This window comes from Lacerta agilis, chromosome 3, assembly GCF_009819535.1.
Source record: "Lacerta agilis isolate rLacAgi1 chromosome 3, rLacAgi1.pri, whole genome shotgun sequence".
Taxonomy (NCBI): Eukaryota; Metazoa; Chordata; class Lepidosauria; order Squamata; family Lacertidae; genus Lacerta; species Lacerta agilis.
Window position 1 is genome coordinate 58315833 of NC_046314.1, and position 25677 is coordinate 58341509.

Here is a 25677-nt window from a genome sequence, read left to right on the forward strand (position 1 = left end):
GAGGCACTGAGGCAATAGGGAAAATATTCAGTGAATATTCCTCTAGGCACTACTTCCATCTATAGATTTCAATAAGGCTTCCACAATTCAGTCCTTTTGCAAATACTGTGCTCTTTTAGCTAGGGGAGTGTTGGGGGGGGAGGCTCATTTAATTTCATTGTACACAGGTTGTACAATGACAATAAAGGTATTATTATTATTGTATTATTATTATAACAGAAATTGCAGGGTTCCAGAAATGTACATAGTGTATTTGGACTTTAAAAAAAATTCTGATAAAAATTCCTGACCCAAGGTATCTGAAGAACATATGGACAGATTACTGGTTAAAAAACAGAAAGCAGAAAATAGGAATAAACTGAAGGTTTTCACAATGGAAGAAATGTGTTTCCCAAGGATCTGTGTTGGGACCTGTGATTTCTGACTTGCTTATAAATGATCTGGAGTTACAGATGAGTAGTTAGGTGTCCAAGTCTGTGGTTCAAGTGTGATGTGATGCATATTGGGCACCAAAAATTTCAAATATGCTAATGGGGTCTGAACTGGTGGTGACTGACCAGAAAAGGGACCTTGAGGCCATTCAATGACAACAATCAACCCAGTGCATGGGCAAACATGTGCTAGCAAATTGCATGCAAGGGAATATTAGGAAAGGGACTGAGAACAAAGTTGTCAATATCATAATGTTTTTATATTAATCTGTGAGAAGTGATCATATTTGGAATACGTTGATACATCTTAAAAAAGGGTATTGTAGAGCTGGAAAGGTTGCAGAAAAGGGTAAGCAAAATGATCCAGGTTGGAGCAGCTTCTCTATGAAGAAAGGGTACAATGTTGGGAAAGGGGGGTACTTCGGGGGGGGGGAGGTCGTTAGAAGGACATGGTTGAAGTTCATAAAATTATGCTTAGTGTTGAGAAAGTGGATAGAGAGATGCTTTTCCCACTCATTAGCACTCCTGGGCATCCAATGAAGGTATATAGTGGGACACCCAGGACAGATTGCGGAGGGCGGGACTTTATTACCCAGCACATAGTTGAACTATGGAATCTAATTCCTCAAGATGTGGTGATGGCCAAGAACTAAGATTGGCTTTAAAAAAAAGAATTACGACAAATTCATTGAGGATACAGCTATAAATGGCTACTTATCATGTTCACTATATTCTGCCTCCAGGATCAGAGGCAGCATGTATCTGAAAAGCAGGAAACAACAGAAGAAGAGAACTCTTGCTCTCATCCTGCTTATGGGCTTTTCATAGGCACCTGCTTCCTCATGGTGAAAAGCTGGCCTAGACAGGCCTTTGTCTGACCCAGCAGAGGCTCTTCTTCTGTTCCTCTGACTTTTAGAAGGCTGTTCTAGACATAAAGAGAAGCATGACACAAGGCACAGAGGCAGGAATGAGAGAAAAAGGCCAGGGTACTAGTGGTGTACTCATTTTCCAAACTACAGTGTAGTTCATTACCATTCATTGAAGCAGTAAACATTTACTATATGAGCATTTCCAAAACTGCAATAGAAAATGTTATTTTCAGATCTATTTCCTATGTCGTTGGTGGCATCCCCAGGTGCAGAAGGACTTGGTACATGACAAGATGTGAAACAGAGCATTCAATGTATGAAGACATTTGGTTTATTACCTTTCCCCTGCCAACACATCTCATTCACACTTTGGAATTTATACGCTGAACTTCTCAGCTAAGACTCTCACAGAATACTTTTGAATACATTCCCCATGAACGTGTGAGGAAAGCACAGTGAAAAGGATCACATGCCTTTTGAATATTTTTGTATGAACTGCCTCACTGGTTATCTGGAGATAACTCCTCAATTCATTTTAAACACTAATTTGCTTAGGGGCACAGGCAGGATTAATAAAGAAAGTTTGAAAGCAGCAAATAATAACTCCTGACTAATGAGAAATTTAATTCGTCTCATCTCAGAATGGTCTGGCTTATTCAATGTGGAACTTCCTGTACATAATAATGCTGCAAGTGTAAGCCACTTTGAGGCACAGCATTTCCCATGTTTGCTGCAACCTCTGGCCTGGGGTTGATAAAATTAGACTCATTGGTGGTGAAATAGATCAGATTGTGCAGTCCTAGTGCTGAGCACAGTTTAGGTATATGCCATGGTCAACTCAGATTTGACACTTAAGTTACATTACTTCACCCAAGGTGAGTCACAGAACAACACTTCATTTATCTACTAATTGCAACATCTGCAATGCGATGTTGTTGTTAGATAGTCATGGCCATTCTCCTGTAACACAAGATGAAATCTTCTAGCACCATACAAACCAAAGGCTGTTGAGTAAATTCCTCTAAGCAAAGTTGCCAAACTACCAGGGTTAACTGGAGTCAATTCCTTGTAGTCCCATCCCAATGGTGTGCTCTAGCAAGGTCAACTGTGTTACAATTTGGCCAGTGGGAGGGAAGTATTTTTCTGACATTTTTCTGTACATTTCCCTCACTTTTAAATTTTATTCCCGGATTAAAGTACTCTAATAACAGTGTGTGTGAATTTATACAGAACCGCACAAATATTTTTGCATTTCTGTTTTCAAGTCAAACTATAGTCTCTGAGAGTCAAATAGAGCATTTGTCACTATACATATCTTGACTGACATGTTTTTATTCCCTATAAATTTTACCTGTGCTAAGGCTTCCATCAAGTTTCTCACCACCTTATCTTGGTCCTCTGTTAGGATTCTGTGAAGGGTGGCTCGCCGTTCACTATCCTTTTTGAGCATGAAGATGCCAGAATCCTTCTCTTCAGGTGAAGGAGGTGCACTGTGGTCCTCAAAATTCTCATCTGGGATGCTGCGAATATATAAATTAGAAACCGCTATTAAAACCACCAAATTTATTTGCAAAAGTCACTTTCTTTCCACGAAGCAGTATGGAAGTTATGTAGCCTTTTACCTTAGAAAAAGGGACCTTAGCCCCTTTGCATCCTTCTCTCCACAAGATTTGGCTCTCATTTTAAAAGAGAACGGGTCAAGCTTTAATTCTGTGTCAGGTGAAACAGAGCCATATTCGCTGCTACTACTTGTATCTTCTACAACAACAGGAACAGGCAAAGATATGCTTCGAAGATATTCTGCTTATGGAAGTGAAGAAACCCAGAAAATTAGTGTAATCAAGCCTGGACACAGTAAATTATAATAAACATTAGCAATGATCCATCTCATCTAGCATGCAAAGCACATGTAACCTGTGGGGTCTATGGGAGTTGATGTGATGCTTACATCCAAGATAATGTCCAGATACACTGAACTGGACCACAAGGAAATGTGGCTTTGGTGGGGAGAGAGGGTTCATTATACCCTATGAAAATCCCCTCCCACATGTACAAGTCTGGGATCTGCATTAATATGACAGGATTGATTGTACCAATTATGTCTCTGTTATTGCCGTTTGAAGCAGGTTTTGAAGTTGCACAAGAGGCTGTGGAAGGTGAAAAGAGGAAGTCCCAATGTGTGAGCAGATGTCATATTTGGATCTTACTTTCTCATTTGAAATGGTAAATGTAGTAGCTAATGACTAAATAAAACACTGAAGTTCAAAGATTTCATTAAGTGTAAGAAAAGGAAGGTCTAAATATTAATCTTACCATTTGATCCAACTGAGAGTGCTGTGAGAAAAAACAGAGAAAAGGAAAATTAATTGAAACCATCCAGAATTCACTTACGAAGTAGAACTAGCAACAGGTAATTTGACCATTTGGGGGGGGGGGGTTCAGAGAATTTAAAACAGAGGGGTTTTGTGTTTAAATGATTGTTTTAAGACACACATTACTCAACATAAAGGCCTCAATCTAGCTAAAGTTATTCATGACTTGTTTTCACTGAAAAAATAATTTAACAAAGTAAGTCTCAATGCTTTCAAAGTTAAATATTAACAAATAGTATCATCAAGATTTAAAAACCACTTATTAGATGCAAACTGTTTGGTTAAAGCCACATTTTAAGTATGCTAGTGATTCTGTGTTGAGCTTCTCAAGGAAGCTGTCAATGTTGGCTAAATTAAACAGAATTGCTAAGCTCTTTAGGCATAAATAGGTCTTTACCTGTTAACTTTGAATGAGACTTCCTTTTTTTGCTTGTAACCTTTAAAAACTCATCTACAAGAAGCTCGTTAGCACAGGCTCTCTTGTCTGGATCTGGTTCAAAGCAGCACAATAGGAAGGCTTTTGCCTCTGCTGACATGGATTCAGGAATCTCAGGGTGTATTTTGAACATTCCAACCTGACAAATACAGAAATGGAAAGACAATCAAGATCTTCCATCACAGAGAGGCGTCATCTTAAAATAAAACATTACATAAAGTCATTAGCATTTCCATTTGAAACTGGTTTTCATTCCCAGGGAGGCATTCATTGCAATTTGAACAACTTTTTAAATATTCTCTCTTTAGCGTATTTTCCTCTTTAACTGAATCACTACTGCACAGACACACACAGACGAGTGTTTCATCTTATGGCTCTTCTCCAGATCAGCGTCTCTTAAAAAAACCTAAAACATATATAGGATCTAACCTTAAACATTGCTGCCTGCGGCTCTCCAAGTTCATAAAATGGAGGTTTCCCTGTGGCCATTTCAATAATTGTGCAGCCTAGGGACCAGATATCTGCAGCCTTTCCATAACCTCGTGGTCCTTTATCAATGATCTCTGGTGCCATATACTGAAGAGTACCTGTTAAAAACAAGCAAGCAAGCAAAAATTCACTTAGGCAGGAATTTCTTTAATCAAAAGCGAAAATTGGAAGAAAAGCACACAGTCAAATATTAAATTCACAGGCTTTTATTGTGTTTTGCACTTTATAGAGCGTGCAAAGCATTTTAGCTGCGTTGACCCAATGTAATAGGCTTTGTGTCCATGTTCTGTTCTCACCTTTCCCTTCACGTGCGAAGTTTGGGTGCTTCAGAGTTTCCCCAATTACATCTGAACTGGGAAACTGTGGTTTAATTTCCATTTACAATCCCAAATAAACCTCAGAAGTGTTCGTTTATGGTGCACACGTGCAAGAAGGAAAGGAGAACCATGGGCTCAGTACTTGTTCTCTGTCCAATAAATCACAGTTTAAAGCAGGCCATTATCTCTGCAATTCTTACAACATAGGTAAATATATATATATATAAATGGAATTGTGTGGGGAGACTAAGAGATTTAATTTATTTATAAATATATCTAGACTTTCTCTGCAAGGCAGGCATAAAGTGGGCTGCAGCAGTAGCTTACCTAAGGCCACACTGCTTTTCTGCAAGTTTGAATAAAAGTAAGACTATAATACTGAATTTAGTATCACAATCACCACCAATATCAATTGAAATTAAAAATGAAGAGAATAGTAATCAAAATAAATTCTGAACATGATTCAAATCTGCATGTGTGAAGCCCAGTCAGATAATCTGAGTACCATTCATTAGCTGTTTAGCAAGAAAGGGGAAATGAGGCAGGGAACTAAATCTACAAAGAAACATACTGTCCCAAACGATTGATTGATGCTGATACCAAACTATCAATGGATGCATGCTGTCTTGGCTGCTAGATGGAGGAACAGAACAGAGTGCACACAATTCCTCGCTCATCTAAGCAGACGTATTGCCTCTAGCTATATCAGAATGTTTCCTTATAATATGGAAGGTCAGGAAACTGCAGCAGTCTGGGTTTCTCTTGATTCAGGGACCAGGAATGTTGCTGATAACAGTGAAGGAAACTGCTATGTGCGTTGCGCAGGCAGATTATTAATACTTATCTGATGACCACAACTTGGTCAATGAATCAAGCCACACTCCTGAAAACATTTCCCAATGACTTCAGTGCAACTTTGCAAGTCAGTGTGCTTAGGATCTCAACCCGTATCAGGGTTTTCAAAAATGTACAAAACTAAAGCTGTAAACCTGTACCCACCTTCCTGGGAGTAAGTGCCATATCTAATTTATGCTCCAGAATATTCTCCTTTTACTCTTAAATTAGGCGACTCTGCAATATATTTTAGAAACATACCTGTGAATGTTTCAGTGCAGGGATTTATGCCAGCAAGTCTCTTTGATGTCCCAAAATCTGAAATCTTTAGCACTCCACTGTATGTGTTGATAAGTACATTATCACCCTGGAGGGGAGAACATTTGGGATTGTTATTTTTATTTTATCTTATGGCTGATCTTGAAAAAGAGTTTGCAGCTAAAATTAATGATGAAATGGCTTGTAATAAAAGAGGAATTAAGTGGAAGCTGCTATTAGTCACTTCATTTCTAGTTCAATGAATGTTCATTCCTGAATGGAGAAATTACCAAGCTACATTATGGAATGCATGTAATAAAAACAAGAGAATTCAAATTCTTCCAAACAAATTATGAACAATTGGCTATTTTGATATTTATTATGAGATTTTGGAGTTCTAGATTTCTCTAGGTTTATTACGTAAAGTAACATTTGGAACCTTTCATGCTTTCTATAGAAATTAGTTTTTTATGAAATTAGTTTTTAGTGGATTAATTTGTTTTTATAAATTAGTTTATACAGTGTTTTTTTTCTAAAAAATAAATAAATAAATTTAGGGGTACTCTCATTTTACTACTCATATTGAAATACTGCCCCTCAATGAGGCCAAACTTATATTCACAAAATGTTTAGGGGTATGTGTACCCCTGCAAACCCCCAGAAAAAAGCACTGAGTTTAAATAAAATCACCCAATCAATTTTGTTTTGTTTTGTTTTGCATTTTTAAATATCATAATGCCTTATTTTTAAAGGCTCTCTACATAAAAAAGACAGAAATGAAATCTAGAATTGAGTAGAAGTACCCCAATCTGCTATGGTTGTGTGTTTGCTGCAAAACAAATAGTTCCATGCACAGTTGCATCTTCTATATATTCTGAACAGGGGGTTTTCTGTGTCATATAACTGCTTATGCAATGCTGCCTGGCAGTTGATAGCTGGCGCTGTTGCAACAGCAGTGATCTGTCTTATAACATAGGGTGTTATACACTGTGCTAGGAAAAAGAACTCCATCTGATTTTATGGAGAAAACATTTTTGAAGAACGTGAGTAAAATGGACAGTGCCATATGCACAGCCACAAAGTGAACTCGTAGCTGAAAAGGAGATTTGAACTCTGGCCAAGAATTCCAACAGGTCTATCCCACTGGATCATAGTAATCTATCCAACTGAATCATTATCAGCATCTAAGGAAACCGGTGTGGCTGCATAAGGAGCTTACAGATGAGCTGAGAGTTAAGAAGGGCATGTATAAGAAATGGAAGAAAGGGAAAATCACAAAGGAGGAGAATACACGAGTAGCCAGGCTTGCAAAAGAGGTTAAAAATAATTTTTAAAAGGTTTCTTTGGCTATGCCCAAAGTAAGAGGAAGAACAAGCAAGTTCTCTGCGTAGGGAACATGGAGAAACGCTATTGGGTGACAGAGTAAAGTCAGAACTACTATTAATTCACTTTTAATGTACATGTGATGTGATACTTGAGTATATTCTTACAGATGGTATCCAGATTTACTCTACCAGAACAGACAAATGGTCATGTCTGCAATGTCTTAAGAGATTGTGTTGGTTTATATTCAACAGATAGGATGTTTGATGCAGCAGCAAAAAAGGGGGGGAAAGGAAGGGGGGAAGCTGTTGCCATTCCATGCTGCATCAACAGAAGTATAGTGTCCAGATCAAGGGAAGTAATAGTACCACTCTATTCTGCCTTAGTCAGACCACACCCAGAATACTGTGTCCAATTCTGGGCACCACAAATTAAGAAGGGTGTTGACAAGCTGGAATGTGTGCAAAGGAGGGCAACCAAGATGATCAAGGGTCTGGAAACTAAGCCTTATGAGGAATGCTTGAAGGAGCTGGGAATGTTTAGCTTGGAAAAGAGGAGAATGAGGGGAGATATGATAGCCATCTTCAAATATCTTAAGGGCTGTCACATGGAGGAGGGAGCATGCTTGTTTTCTCCAGTTAATGAGGGTAGGATTTGAGGCAATGGCTTCAAGTTGCAAGAAAAAAGACTCCGTTTAACATTAGAAAAAACTTTCTGACAGTAAGAGCTGTTCAGCAGTGGAAGAGACTCCCACAAGAGGTGATGGACTCTCCTTCCTTGGAGGTTTTTAAACAGAGGTTGGATGGCCACCTGTCATGGATGCTTTAGTTGGGATTCCATCATTGCAGGGGGTTGGACTAGATGACCCTTGGGTCCCTTCCAACTCTAAGATTCTATGATTCATCAGCTTAAGACTCCGAGAACTGAATTAAGTTCCTCTTCATTCCATTGCATTTTGCTTCAGAGGGCAGTTAAGAAGAACTTCATGTCCATTACATCAATCTAATGCTTTTTGTAAAGAAATCTACCTTTATGTCTCGATGCACTATTTGATTATCATGGAGATATTTCAATCCTTCAAGAATCTGCTTGGTATAAAAACCAATGGTCTGTTCGTTATCCTTTAATGGTCCCCATTTCGATCTCAGAAGAGCAGAAAGGCTGCCTGTAATATGGAAAAAAAAGTCAATGAAGGCAATTTTCAAATCAGGAAGATCGCCATTGTCATTAGCCCTGTGGAGATGTTCTGGCCAGGCTGGATGGAAGGGGGAGCAGGATTTGGACAAGAGTATGGAACTGATCCTGGGGAAGGGGCCCAGTGGCCTGGGAGGGGCTGATCTGGTCGCTGCCTAAGCATCTGGATAGGCTTGTCAATTAAAATAAACAATATCCCTTTTTATTATATAATAGAAAAAGAGAATGAATTGCTTATTCCAATTCAAAGGCCTGTGCTATTTTTAGGTCATCTGAGATATGAAAGTTGGCAGGAAAGCAAATCCCAACATAATGGAATTGGTAAAGTTCTGTTAATCCAGCCAGCTAGGTAACTTCTAGATAACTGAAGTATAAAATATCAACACCATAGACACATAGAGAGGAATTTCACATTGCACTAGCAGGGGTGAGCAAACTTTTTCAGCAGGGGAGCAAACTTTTTCAATGGGATTCAGACCTAGGCTTAACAATCTCTGGGTAGGACTGGGGGATGTATGGTGAGCAGACTCAGGGAAGGCATCTTTAAGTGGCATGAACTTCAAATACAGGTAAAGCCCTTCCTTTCCCCAACACTCAAGTTTTGTTATTTCAAAGCAGACCACAGAGCAGTACCATTGAGAGACTTGCTCAGGAAATGTTTAGGATACTTCCCTTGATTATTTCAACTTTTCAATATTAAAAAAAACAACAGTAGGCTCTAGCTCAGGGGTCAGCAAACCTTTTCAGCAGGGGGCCAGTCCACTGTCCCTCAGACCTTGTGGGGGCCCAGACTATATTTTTTTTGGGGGGGGGAATTGAACAAATTCCTATGCCCCACAAATAGCAGAGAGATGCATTTTAAATAAAAGCACACATTCTACTCATGTAAAAACACGATGATTCCCAGACCATCTGCGGGCCAGATTTAGAAGGCTATTGGACCAGATTTGGCCCCCAGGCCTTAGTTTGCCTATCCATGCACTATGGCGACTGCTAAACATTTTGGCTTGCCAGACAGAACAATTCCCCTTTCCCATTCCTGCTGCTCTGGGGGCTCTCCTGACACCCCCCCCCTCCACTTGCACCAATTTCAGGTAGTGTGGGAAGGAGAAGAGGGCAGGAAGCTCCATTGGGCAAGTGGAAGTCATTGTGCAGGGCTGCCACTGATGGGAATCATTAGCTTAACTGTGCCCCAAGATTTGTATACATTGCTGTGCAATCCTAGTGATGTCTTCTCAGAAGTAAGCCCCACAGAGTTCTCAAGGGCTTACGCTTAAGTTAGGCCTATGGTCTAAGGAACTTAATGCTGTACACATGCCTATTAGATAGGTGCCATCAGTAAACACTTCAATGCCTCAGCTAATATGAAGGGTCCTACTTTCTCCTGCTCAGTGAAAATGTGTGTGGAGTCCTGTGAGCACAACAATCTCTGCATCAGAACAGTGTGTGTGTGTGTGTGTGTGTGTGTGTGTGTACTGTTCTGATGCAGAGATTGGTGTGTGTGTGTGTGTGTGTGTGTGTATTCATTAACCAAAAGCTTCTTACCTCCTGGTACTTGTTCCATGAATATCTTAATGAATCCATTTTCACTAAACGAGCCAAGATACTGGACAATGTTCTTGTGTTTGAGGTGCTTATGCAAAGCTATTTCTTCATGCAAAGGCTGGGAATACCTGAAAGAAAGTTCAGACTGCCTCAACCAGCTTATTTCACTCTATGGAGTTCCATACCTACCATGCCATGATATAAATTCAAAAGCAACCCAAAATAGCAATTCTGCTAGTAAATACTTTAAGGTAAAACGGCACAGGAAATTGCCCAGGCAACGTTTATCAAAAGGAAATAGGTCTAAATGATAATGGAGAACAAACAGGCAGGCAGAAAGCTTGAAGGCTAAATAAATGAACCATCCCAACAACACAGAAAAATAAAACTCAAGCTTATCTCTTTGGTTGAATAATCCAGCATAAATGAAAAGCTTTTAAAGTGGGAGGTTTATAGGAAATGTCAACCATGGATGTTTGCCTAAAGTGCAATAACATTTTTTCTTCTTCTTCACTGAGAGATCTGCAGTTTTCAGCCAGTATCCACACACATGTGCTATTTGGCTGGCTTTTTCAGTGATTTTCTGTGTTTCCTCTGGAAAACTAAGGCATGGAGCCTGTTTTAATGGCATGGCAGCAGCCAGCTTTTGCAACCCCACCCCTGCTCATATGAGTAGTTAACTTGTGTTCACGGTGTATTAGTCATTCCATTGTTCCATTGTTGTATTGATCATGTGAGTAGACCACACAATCTACTAGGATTTTCTTTGGTGGTGATGGTGGTAAACCACCAGTGTAATCAGGACTGAGTCTGATTTGAGGTATTAGGGTTGAGTTTTTACAAATCCATACATTTGAATTCTTCTTCTGCAGTATCATGTTCCTGACCATGGGCTGAAAGCTACCAGACACAAAATCCTGAGCCACAAGACTACAGTAATCCAATTTCAGGGATCAAGTGAGCTATTTCAATACTCTTGATATCAAGTGAGGGGCAGGGAAGGGCCCACCTTTCCCATGGCACTTCACATGCTCCCATATGAAGTCTATGGCAGCAATCAGGAGCCTAGAAAGCTGTCATAGGTGAGTGTTTTTGAGAACCTTTGTGTTGTGGCTCTCCCTGTGTTCCCTGATAAGGACAAGTGAGAGGAAGACATTGTAGATCAAAACTCTCCTGTTCAGGCCCCTGATTCTGAGCTGGGCCCCTCCATTTTAACTCTCCCTCTGAAAGCCTTCCAGGTCCCCTCCTTCCTTGGCTTAGGATGAGGAGGCTGAGCTATCCAATGCCAGGGAAGCCACTTCTCTGCCAGGAGAGGTGAAGAGCTCCATGTCACAGAGTGAGCTATCAGAGGAGCAGGAAAGCCAGGCATTGTCTTCAAAGAAACAGAGGTGCAACCAGAGGCAGGATCACCCTCCCTCCCCCCAAATAAGGAGCACCTGGCTTCAGGCCAGGAGTTCTCAGCAGGCCAAGCATTCTCACAAGTAACTAGACTTCCCTTGTCTCTGTTTAAAAGCATGGCAGATGGTTGGGACCAGTTGTTTGAAAAACTTCACATTCCTGTGCAGTCTGAAGTTGCAGCTCCTGATCCTGGAATCCTGACCACTGGCCTCATCCCTTAACTGTGTTTAGGGAATCTTGAAGCTTTTGATCTTTGCTGCATCATTGGCACCTACGGGCATTTGGACTAATTCCTGCTCTTCTCCTGTTGCTAAATTTGCACTGTCAGTCTGCTAGAATGAAGCTTGGCTTCTTTACTAACTAAGAACATGGAGCACATGAAAGCCTGCACATGGAATGCAGACCGTTACTTTACCTGCTATCTCTTTCCGGGATTTCTTTAATGGCAATTCTCACTTGATTGCTCAGATCTCGTCCTGCATAAACTACACCGTAAGTGCCTTTACCCAGAATAACTTGATCACCATTTTCATCATACTCATAGTCATACTACAACAGAAAGTACAACAAAAGGAAAATATCAGTGATTCTGGTATTTATTCCATTTAAGTATTGTCTTGTGCTTAGAAGTAACACGGGGAAGTCATGCCTTACCTGAATTAAATTGCGGTTGTCAGCCTGGAATAAACATTTCTAAGAAGTATCTTAGAAGTTCCAAGTCTTCAAAACATAGCGTAACCTCTATTTGTTTCTAAATTTACACCCTGCACTTCAGTGGCCAACTGATATTCCCAAAGCAGCAATTCACTATGATAACACTACTTTGCATTGGATTTTACAGCTACCATAGAGAAATCAAGAACATGACTGAAGCCAGTGATTGTTGGACATGCTTAGGGGGCACAAGATTGAAGCAGTACTTTCAAGTTTGAGATAAACTGCATTAACAACTATTACTGGAACAATCCAGAAGTTGTTAATTTGACACTGAACTCTTTCAATATGAAAGAGGTGAGGATTTGGCTTGCTTTTTATCCAAAGCAGTTAAGACTCACCCAGCTAATTATCCAGCTAAGAAAAAGTAACCCAACAGGAGCACAATTCTGTAAAAGTGTGAGAAGTGGCACGAATGCAACACTACCCTTACCTCCAGAGAGTCCCCGTCACATTCACCTTCCTCCGTGTTCTTTCCTATTTCTTCAGTGATGCTATTAACCATTTCAAAAAATCTGCCAAAAATTCATATGAAAGAAATTATACTATTACAGCAAAATGAATCCTAGTGGTTGCCTCTTTTTTTTAGCTGCTTATGACTGATTCAATGTGTTCATAATAGCTTTCACCCCCTCCGTTTTAAGAACATAATAATGTAAGAAAAGCCTGCTGGATCAGGCCAATGGCCCATCTAGTCCAACATACTGTTCCTACAGTGGCTGGACAGTTGCCTGTGGGAAACCAGCAAGCAGGATCCGAGCACAAAAGTACTCTACTCTCCTGTGGTTTCCAGCAACTGGTATTCAGAAGCATTGCATAGCCACTGTGGCTGGTAGCCATTCATAGCTTTCTCCTCCATGAATCTGTCTAATCCTCTTTTAAAGCCATTTCCCCTTCTCCACTCAACAGCATCACTACTGATATACCAGTACAACAGATGCCCATTACTGCATCCTTTTTGGAAACACAGGAATACCTGGGGGAAAGGTCTCTTCCCTAGGTGATTATTCTGCGTTGTTTTAAAACCTCTCTTGAGTTGTAATTTTTGTGGTGTTTTTAAAGCTACTGTAGTAGATTTTCTGTAAAGTGTCTCAAAGATTCATGCGAAGGGTTTTTCATAAATAGATAAAATACATGCAGTTGTGCATGTTGTATAAATGCGTACTCTAATAATATTGTGCTCCCGAGTACAAACCATGATTTCTAATTATATCACAGCTAGACAACAGGGATTAACAAAATTTACCACATCCATTTTTGCCCTATTCTGCTTGCCTTCCAGATTAATTTTTAAAACGGGCAGTTGCACAATTTGCCACAGTTTTAGCTTGCATCTTATTTCCTTTACATTGCTACTACTGTAAAGGAAGACATGCTGATAAAATATCATGCCAAGAGGAATCCTGAAATAAGTGTACTATCACATCAGGATTCCTTTGTATGCTGGAATTGTCTATATGTGCAGTGATTCAATCTTTATGTGAATGTATGATTGCAGCAAGCTAATTATTATTGCAATTGTTGTTGTTACAATTGCAAAGAAAAATTTGGTGGATGATAATGATTAGCACAATGTGAACTGAAAAATGGGACCAACTATTCATCTGAATACAAATTGGAAATCAAAACCAGAATAATGTCATGGTGCAACCCTGTAAGCAAGACCAGATAGGTAGAACTTTTTAAGCAACCCTTCTAAACATCACTCCATGCTCATCATTCTATGTTTGCCTGAGGCTCATCACCAGCCGTTACTTCTTTTTAGAATACTGAATATTATTTTTCTTCAAACATTTCAATTCCTGTCAAACAGCCATTCAATGTATTATGCAGAATGAAGTAAGATACTGCTGGCAGAATTCTAGACTGTACCAAAAATTGCAGGCCTATGGGTGTATCATTTTTTAAATGCTGCTTCATGTAAAATTAAGCCTGCCTGCATGTAGTTAACTAACAAAGGTCTGGTGTAGCCCCCCTCTCCAGTGTGCTTGTTCACACATGCCGGGTTTTCTTTTAGAAAACATAAGACCAAAAGGAGATCTCCAGAATTCTAACACTTATACCACTGCAGCATGCTTAGAGAGAAAAGGAATGTGTTGATATTCCCAGTAAAATCACTTCATCTCAATTTTATCTGTGGGTCTCAATTTATTTTGATAAACATTATACTGACCCTAATACAGTGGTACCTCGCAAGACGAATGCCTCGCACAACGAAAAACCCGATAGACGAAAGGCATTCACTAACGAAAGGATGACTCGCAAGACGAATTTTTCTATGGTCGTGCTTCGCAAGACGAAAATTTCAATGCATTCCTATGGGAATTAAATTCCTATGCATTCCTATGCATTCCTATGGTCGTGCTTCGCAAGACGAATTTTTCGCAATACAAAACGACTCGCAGAACGAATTAATTTCGTCTTGCGAGGCACCACTGTATACACTTGTCTCATGCACACACATCTCATGCTCAGGCGGAATGTAATTGGTCAAAGATGATCCTGTCAGCCGAAGCCAATTTCCTAAACAGCAGTAGCTCACAGGATCACTGTCATGCAAACCGTGTAGATAACTGGCCAAAACATACTTTTTGCAGTGGTGTTCTGTACAGAAATAAATTTGGAAGTCATCTGAATTGTGCAGCACGTACAAGAAACAGCATCGCTCTTCAAATTTTGAAATGCTGCAAGAGAAGCAAAGTTAGCACGGGTTAATGGTTTTGTAACTCTCTGCTTCAGGCAGTTTTCATATTTCAAAAAGAGAAATTTTGTTCTTTATGCTTGCAAGAGAAAGGATAGAACCATACTTTCTCCAGTTAGTTCCTTTCAAATGGAAGTTGCTCCAGGGAAATTTGTGGCTGTTATACAATTGAAAGATGGGTCAGGATTTCATGGAGGAAGTGGGATAATAAATATTGCATAATGAAAATGAATGTTCTATATTGTATTTCATGTGCAATAGATGGATTTAGATGATTGTCCTTTTGCTATATTAAAATATAAAGAATGACATTAACTGAAAAAGCTTCACATAACTGAAAATGATTCAACAAAACTAACTATTGCAGAAAAGCAGCCCTGAGTGTTTTCTAGAGACAAAGCTTTCCAGTCAGCACTGAGCACACACAAAACATCAGTTTAACAATTACTTTTGCAACAGGGACATTTTGGGACAGCTATTCCCTGTAACAAACAATTTGAGGAGTTGGCTAACTTATTTATCTTACCAGAAATAAACACTTATGAAGAAAATACCTCCTTCTGACATGTGCTGCAAAAACTAATGTAGAAGTCTAGCAGAGTAAAAGCCCACCAACAGAATATACAGTGTTACCTTGGGTTACATACGCTTCAGGTTACATACTCCGCTAACCCAGAAATAACACTTCAGGTTAAGAACTTTGCTTCAGGATAAGAACAGAAATTGTGCTCTGGCAGCACAGCGGCAGCGGGAGGCCCCATTAGCTAAAGTGGTGCTTCAGGTTAAGAACAGTTTCAGGTTAAGAACGGACCTTCGGAACGAATTAAGTACGTAACCAAAGGTACCACTGTAACCGTAATCCATTTCTTAATTTATAATGAAAGGGAAAGAGCCATCAGGGGGCACCCTAGCACAAACGTATAAGTCATTTTGTTGTTCTTAAAGTAGTAAAAGCACCACCACTCAAATACTGCTGTCACATGGTTATTCTATGAAACACAGAGAAACAGAGGAAGTTACCTATACCAAGTGAGACTGCCTCTCCATCTGACTCAGCAATGTAAACACTGACTGACAGCAGCTCTCCATGATTTCAAGCAAGAGACATTCCCAAACCTACCTGGAGATGCCAGGGACTAAACCTGCGACCTTCTGAGCCACAGCCCTTTCACATATTTGGAAAGGAGTGGAGTAAACAGTAAAAAGTGCTATGCTCCTTAAACCTCCTAGGGAGATGTGAGCACAGCGGACTCCAAAGGATACAACAAATGTAAAACTTTTCTCCCTCCTCTGTACCTCATATTCAACAACTCCTTGTCCAGAATATGTTAGTCACACTTAAATTCCATCAAAATTAATTGTACTTAATTTAGCTGCGTGGTTAGCTTGCCTGATTGATTTAAATCTAACTATCTTTCTGGATTGAAATGTTTTTCTAGCTCTCGAGTTTTGGGATTTCTTTTAACCAGTTATTTTCTAAGTTAATTAAAAATGAGATTTTTTTAAAAAAAGAATTTAACTAAAAGTTAAATCTCAAATAAAGTGAATGAAAAAAATGAGACACTGCATATCCAAGATACTAGGGTCCAATCATCTCTATGGTCAAAACTCACCCATTACAAAAACCATTGCGTTATTTTAATGCAACAGTTGAGGTAAGAACAGGACTTCAAGAACAGGACTTACAATGTTGCCTAGAATTGGAAATATTGAAGATCTGCAATGTGGAGGTGTTTTGTGATGTGCCTCTTTTCCTTTCAGTATAGGTCCTGGGTGGCTCCTTTCTAATTGAACTGCCGTTCCCTACATGGTTAGCCAGTGTCAGGAGACTTGAGAGAAATTTATAAATCTTCCACTTCGGTGCTATGGAAGGGCACCAAGCCATGCCTTTTGCAAGTGCCCTTGGAAGACCACCACTACGAAGTAAGCCCACCTGATACAGTGCAGACCTATCAAACCGCTGCAGTCAGCAACATGTACTCTTTCCTGTATTTCAAGTTTAACAACAACTCATCAAACCTGTCTACAGGAAGCTCCTGTGCAGACATGCCTTACATAAAACCCAAGCTACTAACGAAGAAGAAAAAACTGAAGAAAAACCACTCAAAACACAACAGAATTACATACACTTGTTCAGCACTCAGTGTTGTACTTGCAATAGGCCTAGATTTTTTTTTTAATGACACCCTTCATTCTGAAGGAAAAAATCTAGTAACCATGGATTATACAAGCTGATTTCAACACTCCTTTTAAATAAGATGTCTTTTCAGAGCCATTTTATGTCAGCAGAGCCAAGTTTAGACTGCACTACTTTAGGCTGCATGTAGAGCTTATGTGTTTGAATGCTCCCTCGCAGAGGAAACACCCTTCTTGAGCAATGAAAGCTAGAAGGGCAGGAATAATGTTCACCATAGTCCTCTCCCTGATATGCTCTTTCACTGCAGAGATGTCATTTTTGTTAGCAGAAGCAATCAAAGATGCAACAAATTGTCTCTCCCAAGTGTCCAGGCTGCCTTCCCATTTACTTTCTTTTTATATTCTGCACCTATGTATGGTTCTTACATGACATTTTGTGGTTTTGGTACTGCTACTCCAGAGGATCCCATAACATGTATCTGGTGATAACACCAGCTATCAAGGTGCTAAATGTGTTTATATCACTGCCTCTCTCCTAATACTACTAGATGGAAGCAATAAGCAAGAAACAATTAGGCCCCTGTCCGCATATGTACTAAATGGAAACTTCAACACCACATTTCTCATTGGCACAATGCCGCAGAGGGCCGTGCCACATGGTGGGCGGTGTGTTGAGATGAGTCTGGGAAACCCGGCTTTGGAATTATGTTAACCTGTGAAGTTCAGACTCCATTCCTATGCATGGCTACCTGGGTGTAAGCTCCACTAATACAGCATGACTTGATTCTGCGTAAACATGCATAGAACTGAGTGGTTAGTGACTAATTTTGGATCAGTCACTCTTGCATAGCCAAATCTACCTCACAGATAAAAACAGGGCAGCCCCCATGTATATAAGGTGTTGCCAGCAAACATTTATGAAGAAACAAATGTACTGCCAATAAATAATAACTGCTTGAATTATGGGAGGAATATAATTTATGGACTAGAATATTTGTATGGGGAAAGGTCATGTGGAGCCTCTGGGCAAGAATAAACAGTATGTATGTATGTATTTGACTTGTTAGTCACTAGCTACACAAAGATCTCCAAGCAAGTTAAAACATAAACATGTATCTGTTATAATACTGATACATTCACACCAAAAAAGATGCAATTCACAAAATAGAAGCTAATCTACAAGGTCCTACATTTGGGCTAACCCAATATTGATATGTGCTAGGGTCTTGCCTAATGTCAGTCATACAAGACAGGAATTCAAAAACTGCTTCATGCACATTTTGAGGATTTTCCCCACAGTTCTGAACCCATTTTTAAAGAGTATTTTTATGTTTAGCCTTTTAAATATGTTTGTGAGAGGGGGTTATTGGTTTTGTTGTTGTTGCCGCTGCTGCTGTTGTGTATTTTATGTTCTTGTTTTGTATTTTTCTGCTGTAAACCACCCTGCGATCTTCGGATGGATATGGCATAAAACTTAATTAAATAAATAACGGCTACAGAGGAAATGTCATAGGTATCACAAATAAATAAATAACCTTACCTTACTCCTCTTATAGAGTCAGCACTGAAGTTCCATTCATGAATGCCTTTCTGTAATGAAGAAGTCAACAAAAATTACCGTTCTTGGCCATATAGCAGTACATACAAATAAATACATACAAATGTGTTAGTTTGTACATGTTTATGATCAAACAATAAAAATTATTCATTTAAAATAGAAGCAGCATAGATCAGCTTTTTAGAGTATAACTTTGCAAATAATGTTTGTGGGTTATTTCCCCTCCCCCCACTGTGTTGGCCCTTCTGTAAGTGTACACGTCACCTTCATAACAACATAGAAATAAGAACAACAGTGCATGTGCACACACAAACCTGCAAAGATACAAATAATCCTAGTACTGTACGTTTCCTTCACTGAACCCAATCTCTTATTTTACCCAGTCTTCACCCTGTTCTATGGGAACCAGTGTGTATCACATCCTTCAAAACAACCCAATAAAATCTCTCTCCAAACATGCCTTTTCATGTTAAATTCTTACATCAATTCAGGGCCACTACGCTGGGGAAAAAACCTATATATAAATGAAGGGGTTAAGCTGTAAGAACATTTCCATTTCTCATTTCTGACTTAAAACAATCTAACACACATACAAAACCTCAGCCACAAGCCCAAGACATTCCCAACCCCTCAAAAATCCTATTTTCTCGTAGATTCATGTGACCTCTTTGTTTATGCTGTTATGTTCTCAGGCTGGTGAATTCCTGGCGATTCTGCCAAATTTTCAGTCCATTGGAGTAAACATTTTATGGGGACTGTCTAATTCTGACATCTGTTCTTTGGTTAATAATAAAAAAGGCAATTGGAAAAGTGCTTCAGCAGCCAACATGAGAGACCCAAGTGTCCAGGCTAAGGCACTACTGAGAGCAGTAGCAATATCAATTCCAGCTGCTACCTTTTACTGTAGCTAAAGATCAGAGCCAGAAAGTTTCATGCTTTCAAAACAATCCGGAGTTATGCAGAGTTTTTTTAACAGCCAGGAAAAGTCAGCAAGTCCTCTCCACGTCAACTGAATATTCAGAGTGAGACTTCCCAGCCATGATGGAATCCAGGGAATGAGTCATGAAGAGTTAGGACGTCAGTGTAATCCAGAGGACAGAGTAACCCGGGACCTTAGGCCTACATTCAGATACCTCTCCAGCCACGAACATACTTGGACAAATAAGTGCTCCTGAAGTCCTGGTTCCAAATCCACAAAATGGGAATAACAGTAAATTGATGCACGGGGTTGTGGAAAACATGAATATGGTAAGGAACAGAAACAAGAATTTCCACATTATGCACTCGATGGACATTATAAAAAATGTGATGTGATGTTTATGGATTCAGCCAGATGTTTAACACTGTTCAACTTGTGGTAACCTGGGCAGCTTGTTAGAAATGATTTTTGCTACATGTAATACAACACAAATAACGATACAGATGTGTCACATGGTGAAATGAAGCAACCGCTGACCTAGTAGAAACTAAACCAGTGTGCAGTTCAATTTCTGTATACTTCTCTGACATGGATTCTTACTTAAGCAATCTAGACTGGCCGAATGAAGTTAAAGTCCAACTACTGCAAGAGGGAAATGGCTTGCTTCTAAGCAAATTAAATGAAATAGATATAAACAGCAATATTCTACCATGTTTTGCCTTCATAAAGCTAACAAAGTCAACCCTCTAGCTTAAAATGAGTTATTAATTCACTGTTAATGGAAATGTGATGTGATATTTGAGTATATTCTTACAGATGGTATCCAGATTTACTCTACCAGAACAGACAAATGGTCATGTCTGCAATGTCTTAAGAGATTGTGTTGGTTTATATTCAATAGATAGGATGTTTGATGCAGGAGCAAAAAAAAAGGAAAAAGGAAAAAGGAAAAAAAGCTGTTGCTATTCCATGCTGCATCAACAGAAGTATAGTGTCCAGATCAAGGGAAGTAATAGTACCACTCTATTCTGCCTTAGTCAGACCACACCCAGAATACTGTGTCCAATTCTGGGCACCACGAATTAAGAAGGATGTTGACAAGCTGGAATGTATGCAAAGGAGGGCAACCAAGATGATCAAGGGTCTGGAAACTAAGCCTTATGAGGAATGCTTGAAGGAGCTGGGAATGTTTAGCTTGGAAAAGAGGAGACTGAGAGGCAATATGATAACCATCTTCAAACATCTAAGGGGCTGTCACATGGAGGAGGGAGCATGCTTGTTTTCTCCTGTTAATGAGGGTAGGACTCGAGGAAATGGCTTCAAGTTACAAGAAAGGAGATTTGGAAAAACTTTATGACAGTAAGAGCTGTTCGGCAGTGGAACAGATTCCCACGAGAGGTGGAGGACTCTCCTTCCTTGGAGGTTTTTAAACAGAGGTTGGATGGCCATCTGTCACGGATGCTTTAGCTGAGATTCTGACATTGCAGGGGGTTGGACTAGATGACCCTTGGGGACCCTTCCAACTAAGATTCTATGATTGATTATGAAAGCTGAGTACACCTACTCAAGAATTTACTGCTCTTTGTCTCAAGATTGCTGCTACCTTTACTCCAGAACTAAATGTGAATAAAAAAGATGAACAAAATAAAAAAAAAACTTTCCAGTAAATTGCTACAAAAAACAGCCAACGCCAGGAAAAAGTCTCTGCTAAATTCTTCTGTAGTGGAAGCAAAATAGAGAAGAAATGATATCTTAGGGGTATGAAGTATTTGAGATGTTATCTGGAAAATAACTTTTCCTGTTTCCAACTTTCCCTCAACCCATTCGATTTACACCTCCAGTTTTCCCTCTATAACTTTTGCTTGCTGCCTCCAGTTCCTACTATCAGCCACTTAGGACCATTTTATACATCACGCAGCAGTGAAGCTGAGCTTGCTACCACTGAAAGCAAAAGCAAGCGGCAACAACTCCTGGTTCCCTGATGAGTGTACCCAGGGGTGTCGCTAGGGGGAGCGGTACACCCGGGTGACAGGTGCTCCCGGGGTGACTGGTGGTGTGTGGGGAGTGGCAGGAGGGGCCACCGCTTGTCACCCCCATGCGCTGCCACTCACTCCATCGCCCTGGGAGCAGCAGCGCACGGTGTGTACGGTGCTGCTGCTCCCGGGGCGACGGAACGAACGGCGGCATGTGGGGATGACAAGCGGCGGCCCCTCCCACCACTCCCACATGCCGCCGCTCCCTCTGTCATCCCGGGAGCAGCAGCGCACAGCCCAACGACGGAGTGCGCCTGCGCGACATTTTGCGCAGATGCACTCCGTCGTCGGACCGCCGCTTCCGCGGCTCCATTTTTGAGCAGCAGAGGGAAAAGGCGGCTTGTGGGGCTTCTATGCGCGATCGGCGGGGAGCCACCGATAGTGCTCAGCAGCCCCACAAGCCACGGCTTAAAAGGGGGCTGCAGAAGCGGCAGCAGCCCAGCGATCGTGACGTCACAATGTGATGTCACGACGCCCCGCCCATGGGGCATTTTTTCGCCGCCCCAGGTAGCGCGGAGCCTTCCTCCACCACTGAGTGTACCTATAGCATATATCTGCTTTTAAACACCTGCTTCTCACACATGCATTCTATATGTTTAGAAATATTCTGTAAAACCACAATTTGTAAAGAAGCTCTTATAAGTACACCTCAAGGTACCAACGTGGTCCTCCATAATTTTATTTTCCGCATCTCTTTAGGCCAAAGTCACAGCACAAGATTCTTCAGAGGTATAAAGGGAGAAGTCTACCTTTTATATCCAGGAGGTTTTCAACTTCTTGTTTCTTCAGATTCCTGATCACCAGTTATCCACCTGTCTTTACATTTCTCAAACAGGCCAGTCACTCTATCTGCCACAAATGGCAGCCTATACATGGAGCACTTAAAAAAACAACCTTATTTTGATTGTGAAGTCTGAAGAGTTGTTTCTCATGCTCTGTGCCTGTACCCTTCAGCAGTTGTTAAAACTCCAGCTCCCTCACCCATGACCACTGGCCATGCTGGTTGGTGCTGATGAGACTTCGGGTCCAACAATATCTGGATATATGCATATGCTCTGCTTGCAAAATATTCCAGGTTGAATTCCTGGCATTTCCAAGTAGGGCTAGTAAATACTCCTGCCTGAAACAATGGAAAACTCCTGCTAGACAATATAGATTGGACAATGCTGTGCTAGATGGGCTAGTGTTCTGACTTAGTAAACTGATTTCTTATGGATTAGTGGGTCTTCAAAGTTCCTGTTCCCAGACCTGTAGCCTGTATGGACATGCCATGCTTAATGTTTCGTTCCCAATATCCATTACTTCCTCACCCTTGGGCTGCTTTGACTGTTCTGTGTTTCAATCTCTCAAACATGAAAGGCTCTAAATCCTCTCTCGTTTCCACAAACGTCTCCCAATTTCCTTTAAACTCCTTTGATCAAGCAGTCAGCAGTTATAGGATACAAGCTGCACAGAGGAGTCAATGGTTTATTGCTGTAAAAGTGGTGTGGTAGCAGCTTACCTTATCATCAGGCATAACATGCCAGATAGAGACTGTCTTTTCCTCTGCCTCACTATTCATGGACAGGTAAGAAGGCTGGTAGATTTTCGTAGGCTCTAATATTAAAACCTTTGAACAGAAAAAAAATACATAGAACATTGCTAAACAGTTACTACATTTCTTCAAAATACCCCCATAAAACTATAAAATCAAGTAATGACACTTCTCAGTTTAGCTCTTTTGTTAGCTAAATAATTTACTGAATGTCTTCCAGCTTTCAATTTTTTTGTAGATTATTCTGCGTTACTTTTGTTATTTGGTTCTTACATGCAAAAATGTCAGAAAAATGTTTTGCTGAAGAAGCAGCACGTGCCAATTTCACAAACTCCCTTAGTCCAAGCCTGATTTGCTCAGCAGCCACCTGCAATCCCACCCCATGTTATTAAAAACAAACTCCCGATCCTCCAAAAGTCTTTGGGAGGAGAAGAGGCACGAGTAGCTACAGGGGAGAAGAAGGGAAACAAAACTTTCCTTTTGTAAACTTCCTTAAGTTAGGATCCACTAGCAATATTTAATTTTTATTTTCTTTATATGGGTAAAACCTACAGAATCAGACTTGAACATGTAAAAATCAATACATCAGATCCACCATAACCCTGAGTGAATAAAAAAATGTCTTTATGTGGCAACATACTCATCAAGGATGTAGCTGTTTGTGCCACCAAGAGAAGCAAGTCACCTTCATAATTATTCAGATCAACTCATTTTGCTGTTCAAAGTTTATTGCTTTCCAAATTAAAAATGCTTCCCTGCCCCTCAAGAAATCACATGGCAGGACAAACAGGAAATTGAAACGGTTAAAAATTAATTGGAAGAGTTCAAAACACACTCACAGGAAATCTAACTACAGAGACGTCTGACTTTGTGGCCTCAACCAAAAAGTCCATCCAAAAGTCCACAAGTTCATGTTTTGCTACTTGCTGTTCTGGATTCAGTTTCTTAAAGTGCTGATATATCAAAATAGTCTCCACAATGGACTTGAGGTACCTAGGAGCAACCAAGAAAAAACGAAACAAGTCTGTAGCTATTTCCAGTTCATTATAACCACTATGTGCTTTATCACACTTATTTGCACATCACATTGCCAAGTTGAGAGAGTCTCTTATCAGCTATATTGAAAGATGAGAAACATGGGCATGTCTGCACAAAGATTTGTCTGGCATTGTTGCACTAGTCTAGAAAAAGATTGCACAAAAGCAAACACACAAATATAGGCACAAAGTGCAACAAGAAAATCATGCAGACTCTTTTCTTGGTTCATGAGAACAGTACACACCTTGCTGGCCAGCTAGGATCCCTTTCTGATCTGCAGATGGGCAAGAAGCAAACATATTCTAGAGATCTACAAAAATTACAAGAGTACCCAGAGAGTTCTCCAAGACTTATGAGAGCCAAGCTTATTGCATGTACGCACAGCTGTAGAAACCGAGGGCCAATCATAGTTCCTTCAGTGTGTGCATGCGAATCAAGTAGGAGGGAAAAAAGATAACTTCCAAATTCAGGATACACCACAGCTAAACAGGTGTCTACTGCTATTTCCACAGCATGTGAAGCAACCATTAATTTGGGATATGTGTGGATTTGCAGGACTCATTGCATCTGTACTATAGCTGGGTGGGAGAGAACAAGCTTTGCATCTTCAAATTCTGGCACCTCCTGTCGAAAGAATCTCAGGTTGTGGGCCTAGGGACAGAACATCTGCCTGAGATCAGCCAGATCATTTATAGCACTGGATTAAATGGAACAATAGTCTGACTCACACTAAATCAACTCCTTATATTTACCCCCAAAAGCTGCTTGTAGACACATGAAATGTGAGATAATACTTTTTATGGACAAACTGGCCTTGACAATTCTGTATTTTAAAATGCATGTCTTTGTAAAACTCAGATATACTTGCCTGCTCTCTATTTCTCATCACTAAGATGGTCCAGTGTCAAACTAAATTATAGGTTTATAATATAGTCATGCTGATGACAAGGTACAACATTCAGCGCATATGCCATGGGCAGCTTGTGTCACTGACAATAAATCTTGCAGATTGTCCTAATTAAAAACTTCTGGTGTCACAAACATATCTGCAGTAGCTAGGAATAGCACCTGTTCACGGGTGTGGTTCTATTATAGCATACACAAATTACAAAATCCTGCAACGATAAACATACACCACCCTGCCTAAGAAATTGCTTGCACCTATTTCAGATACATTTTGATTGGGCTCCATTCACATATTGGGATTCTATCCCACCCAGGATTTCCAGTTGCTTTTGGACTACCATTCCCATCATCCCTGACCGCTAGTACTGCTAACTAGGGACGATGGGAGTTGTAGTCCAAAAACAGCTGGAGACCCAAGTTTGGGAAACCCTGATCCCACCCAAGGTGGGGTGGCATTGCTTTAGCCTGCTGTGACTGTTCTTTACTGCATCACCTTTGAATGTTCATTGCAGGTATTTTTAAAACACTGAATGCCTTGGTGAGTGACTGTGTGCTTTAACTGTACTTTCAAGAAACAGGCCTCTGCTAAACTGATTGTTACTAATGTGGCAGAAAACACTGCAGCTGTTCCATGATGGATAGATGGATGCATACACTACCTCTCCTCCCTCC

At 40.3% G+C, this 25677-nt stretch overlaps 1 protein-coding gene across 3 annotated transcripts in view; it reads right to left on the reverse strand.

Moving 5' to 3' along the window:
• The window catches only part of MAP3K5 (mitogen-activated protein kinase kinase kinase 5), a 97520-nt gene that overhangs the window by 12275 nt on the left and 59568 nt on the right, over nt 1-25677 (reverse strand). For 2 of the 3 annotated variants that reach the window (XM_033143865.1, XM_033143867.1), the window contains exons 10-23: nt 23901-24054; nt 23029-23136; nt 18558-18607; nt 14769-14864; nt 12614-12695; nt 11882-12015; nt 10069-10196; nt 8358-8494; nt 6010-6115; nt 4538-4695; nt 4070-4247; nt 3614-3634; nt 2923-3103; nt 2652-2820 (exon numbers count right to left, since the gene is read on the reverse strand). In XM_033143865.1, the coding sequence (XP_032999756.1) occupies nt 2652-2820; nt 2923-3103; nt 3614-3634; nt 4070-4247; nt 4538-4695; nt 6010-6115; nt 8358-8494; nt 10069-10196; nt 11882-12015; nt 12614-12695; nt 14769-14864; nt 18558-18607; nt 23029-23136; nt 23901-24054 (1702 nt within the window). The remainder of the gene's footprint in view (nt 1-2651; nt 2821-2922; nt 3104-3613; nt 3635-4069; nt 4248-4537; nt 4696-6009; nt 6116-8357; nt 8495-10068; nt 10197-11881; nt 12016-12613; nt 12696-14768; nt 14865-18557; nt 18608-23028; nt 23137-23900; nt 24055-25677) is intronic. The other variant, XM_033143866.1, reaches the window with a different exon arrangement.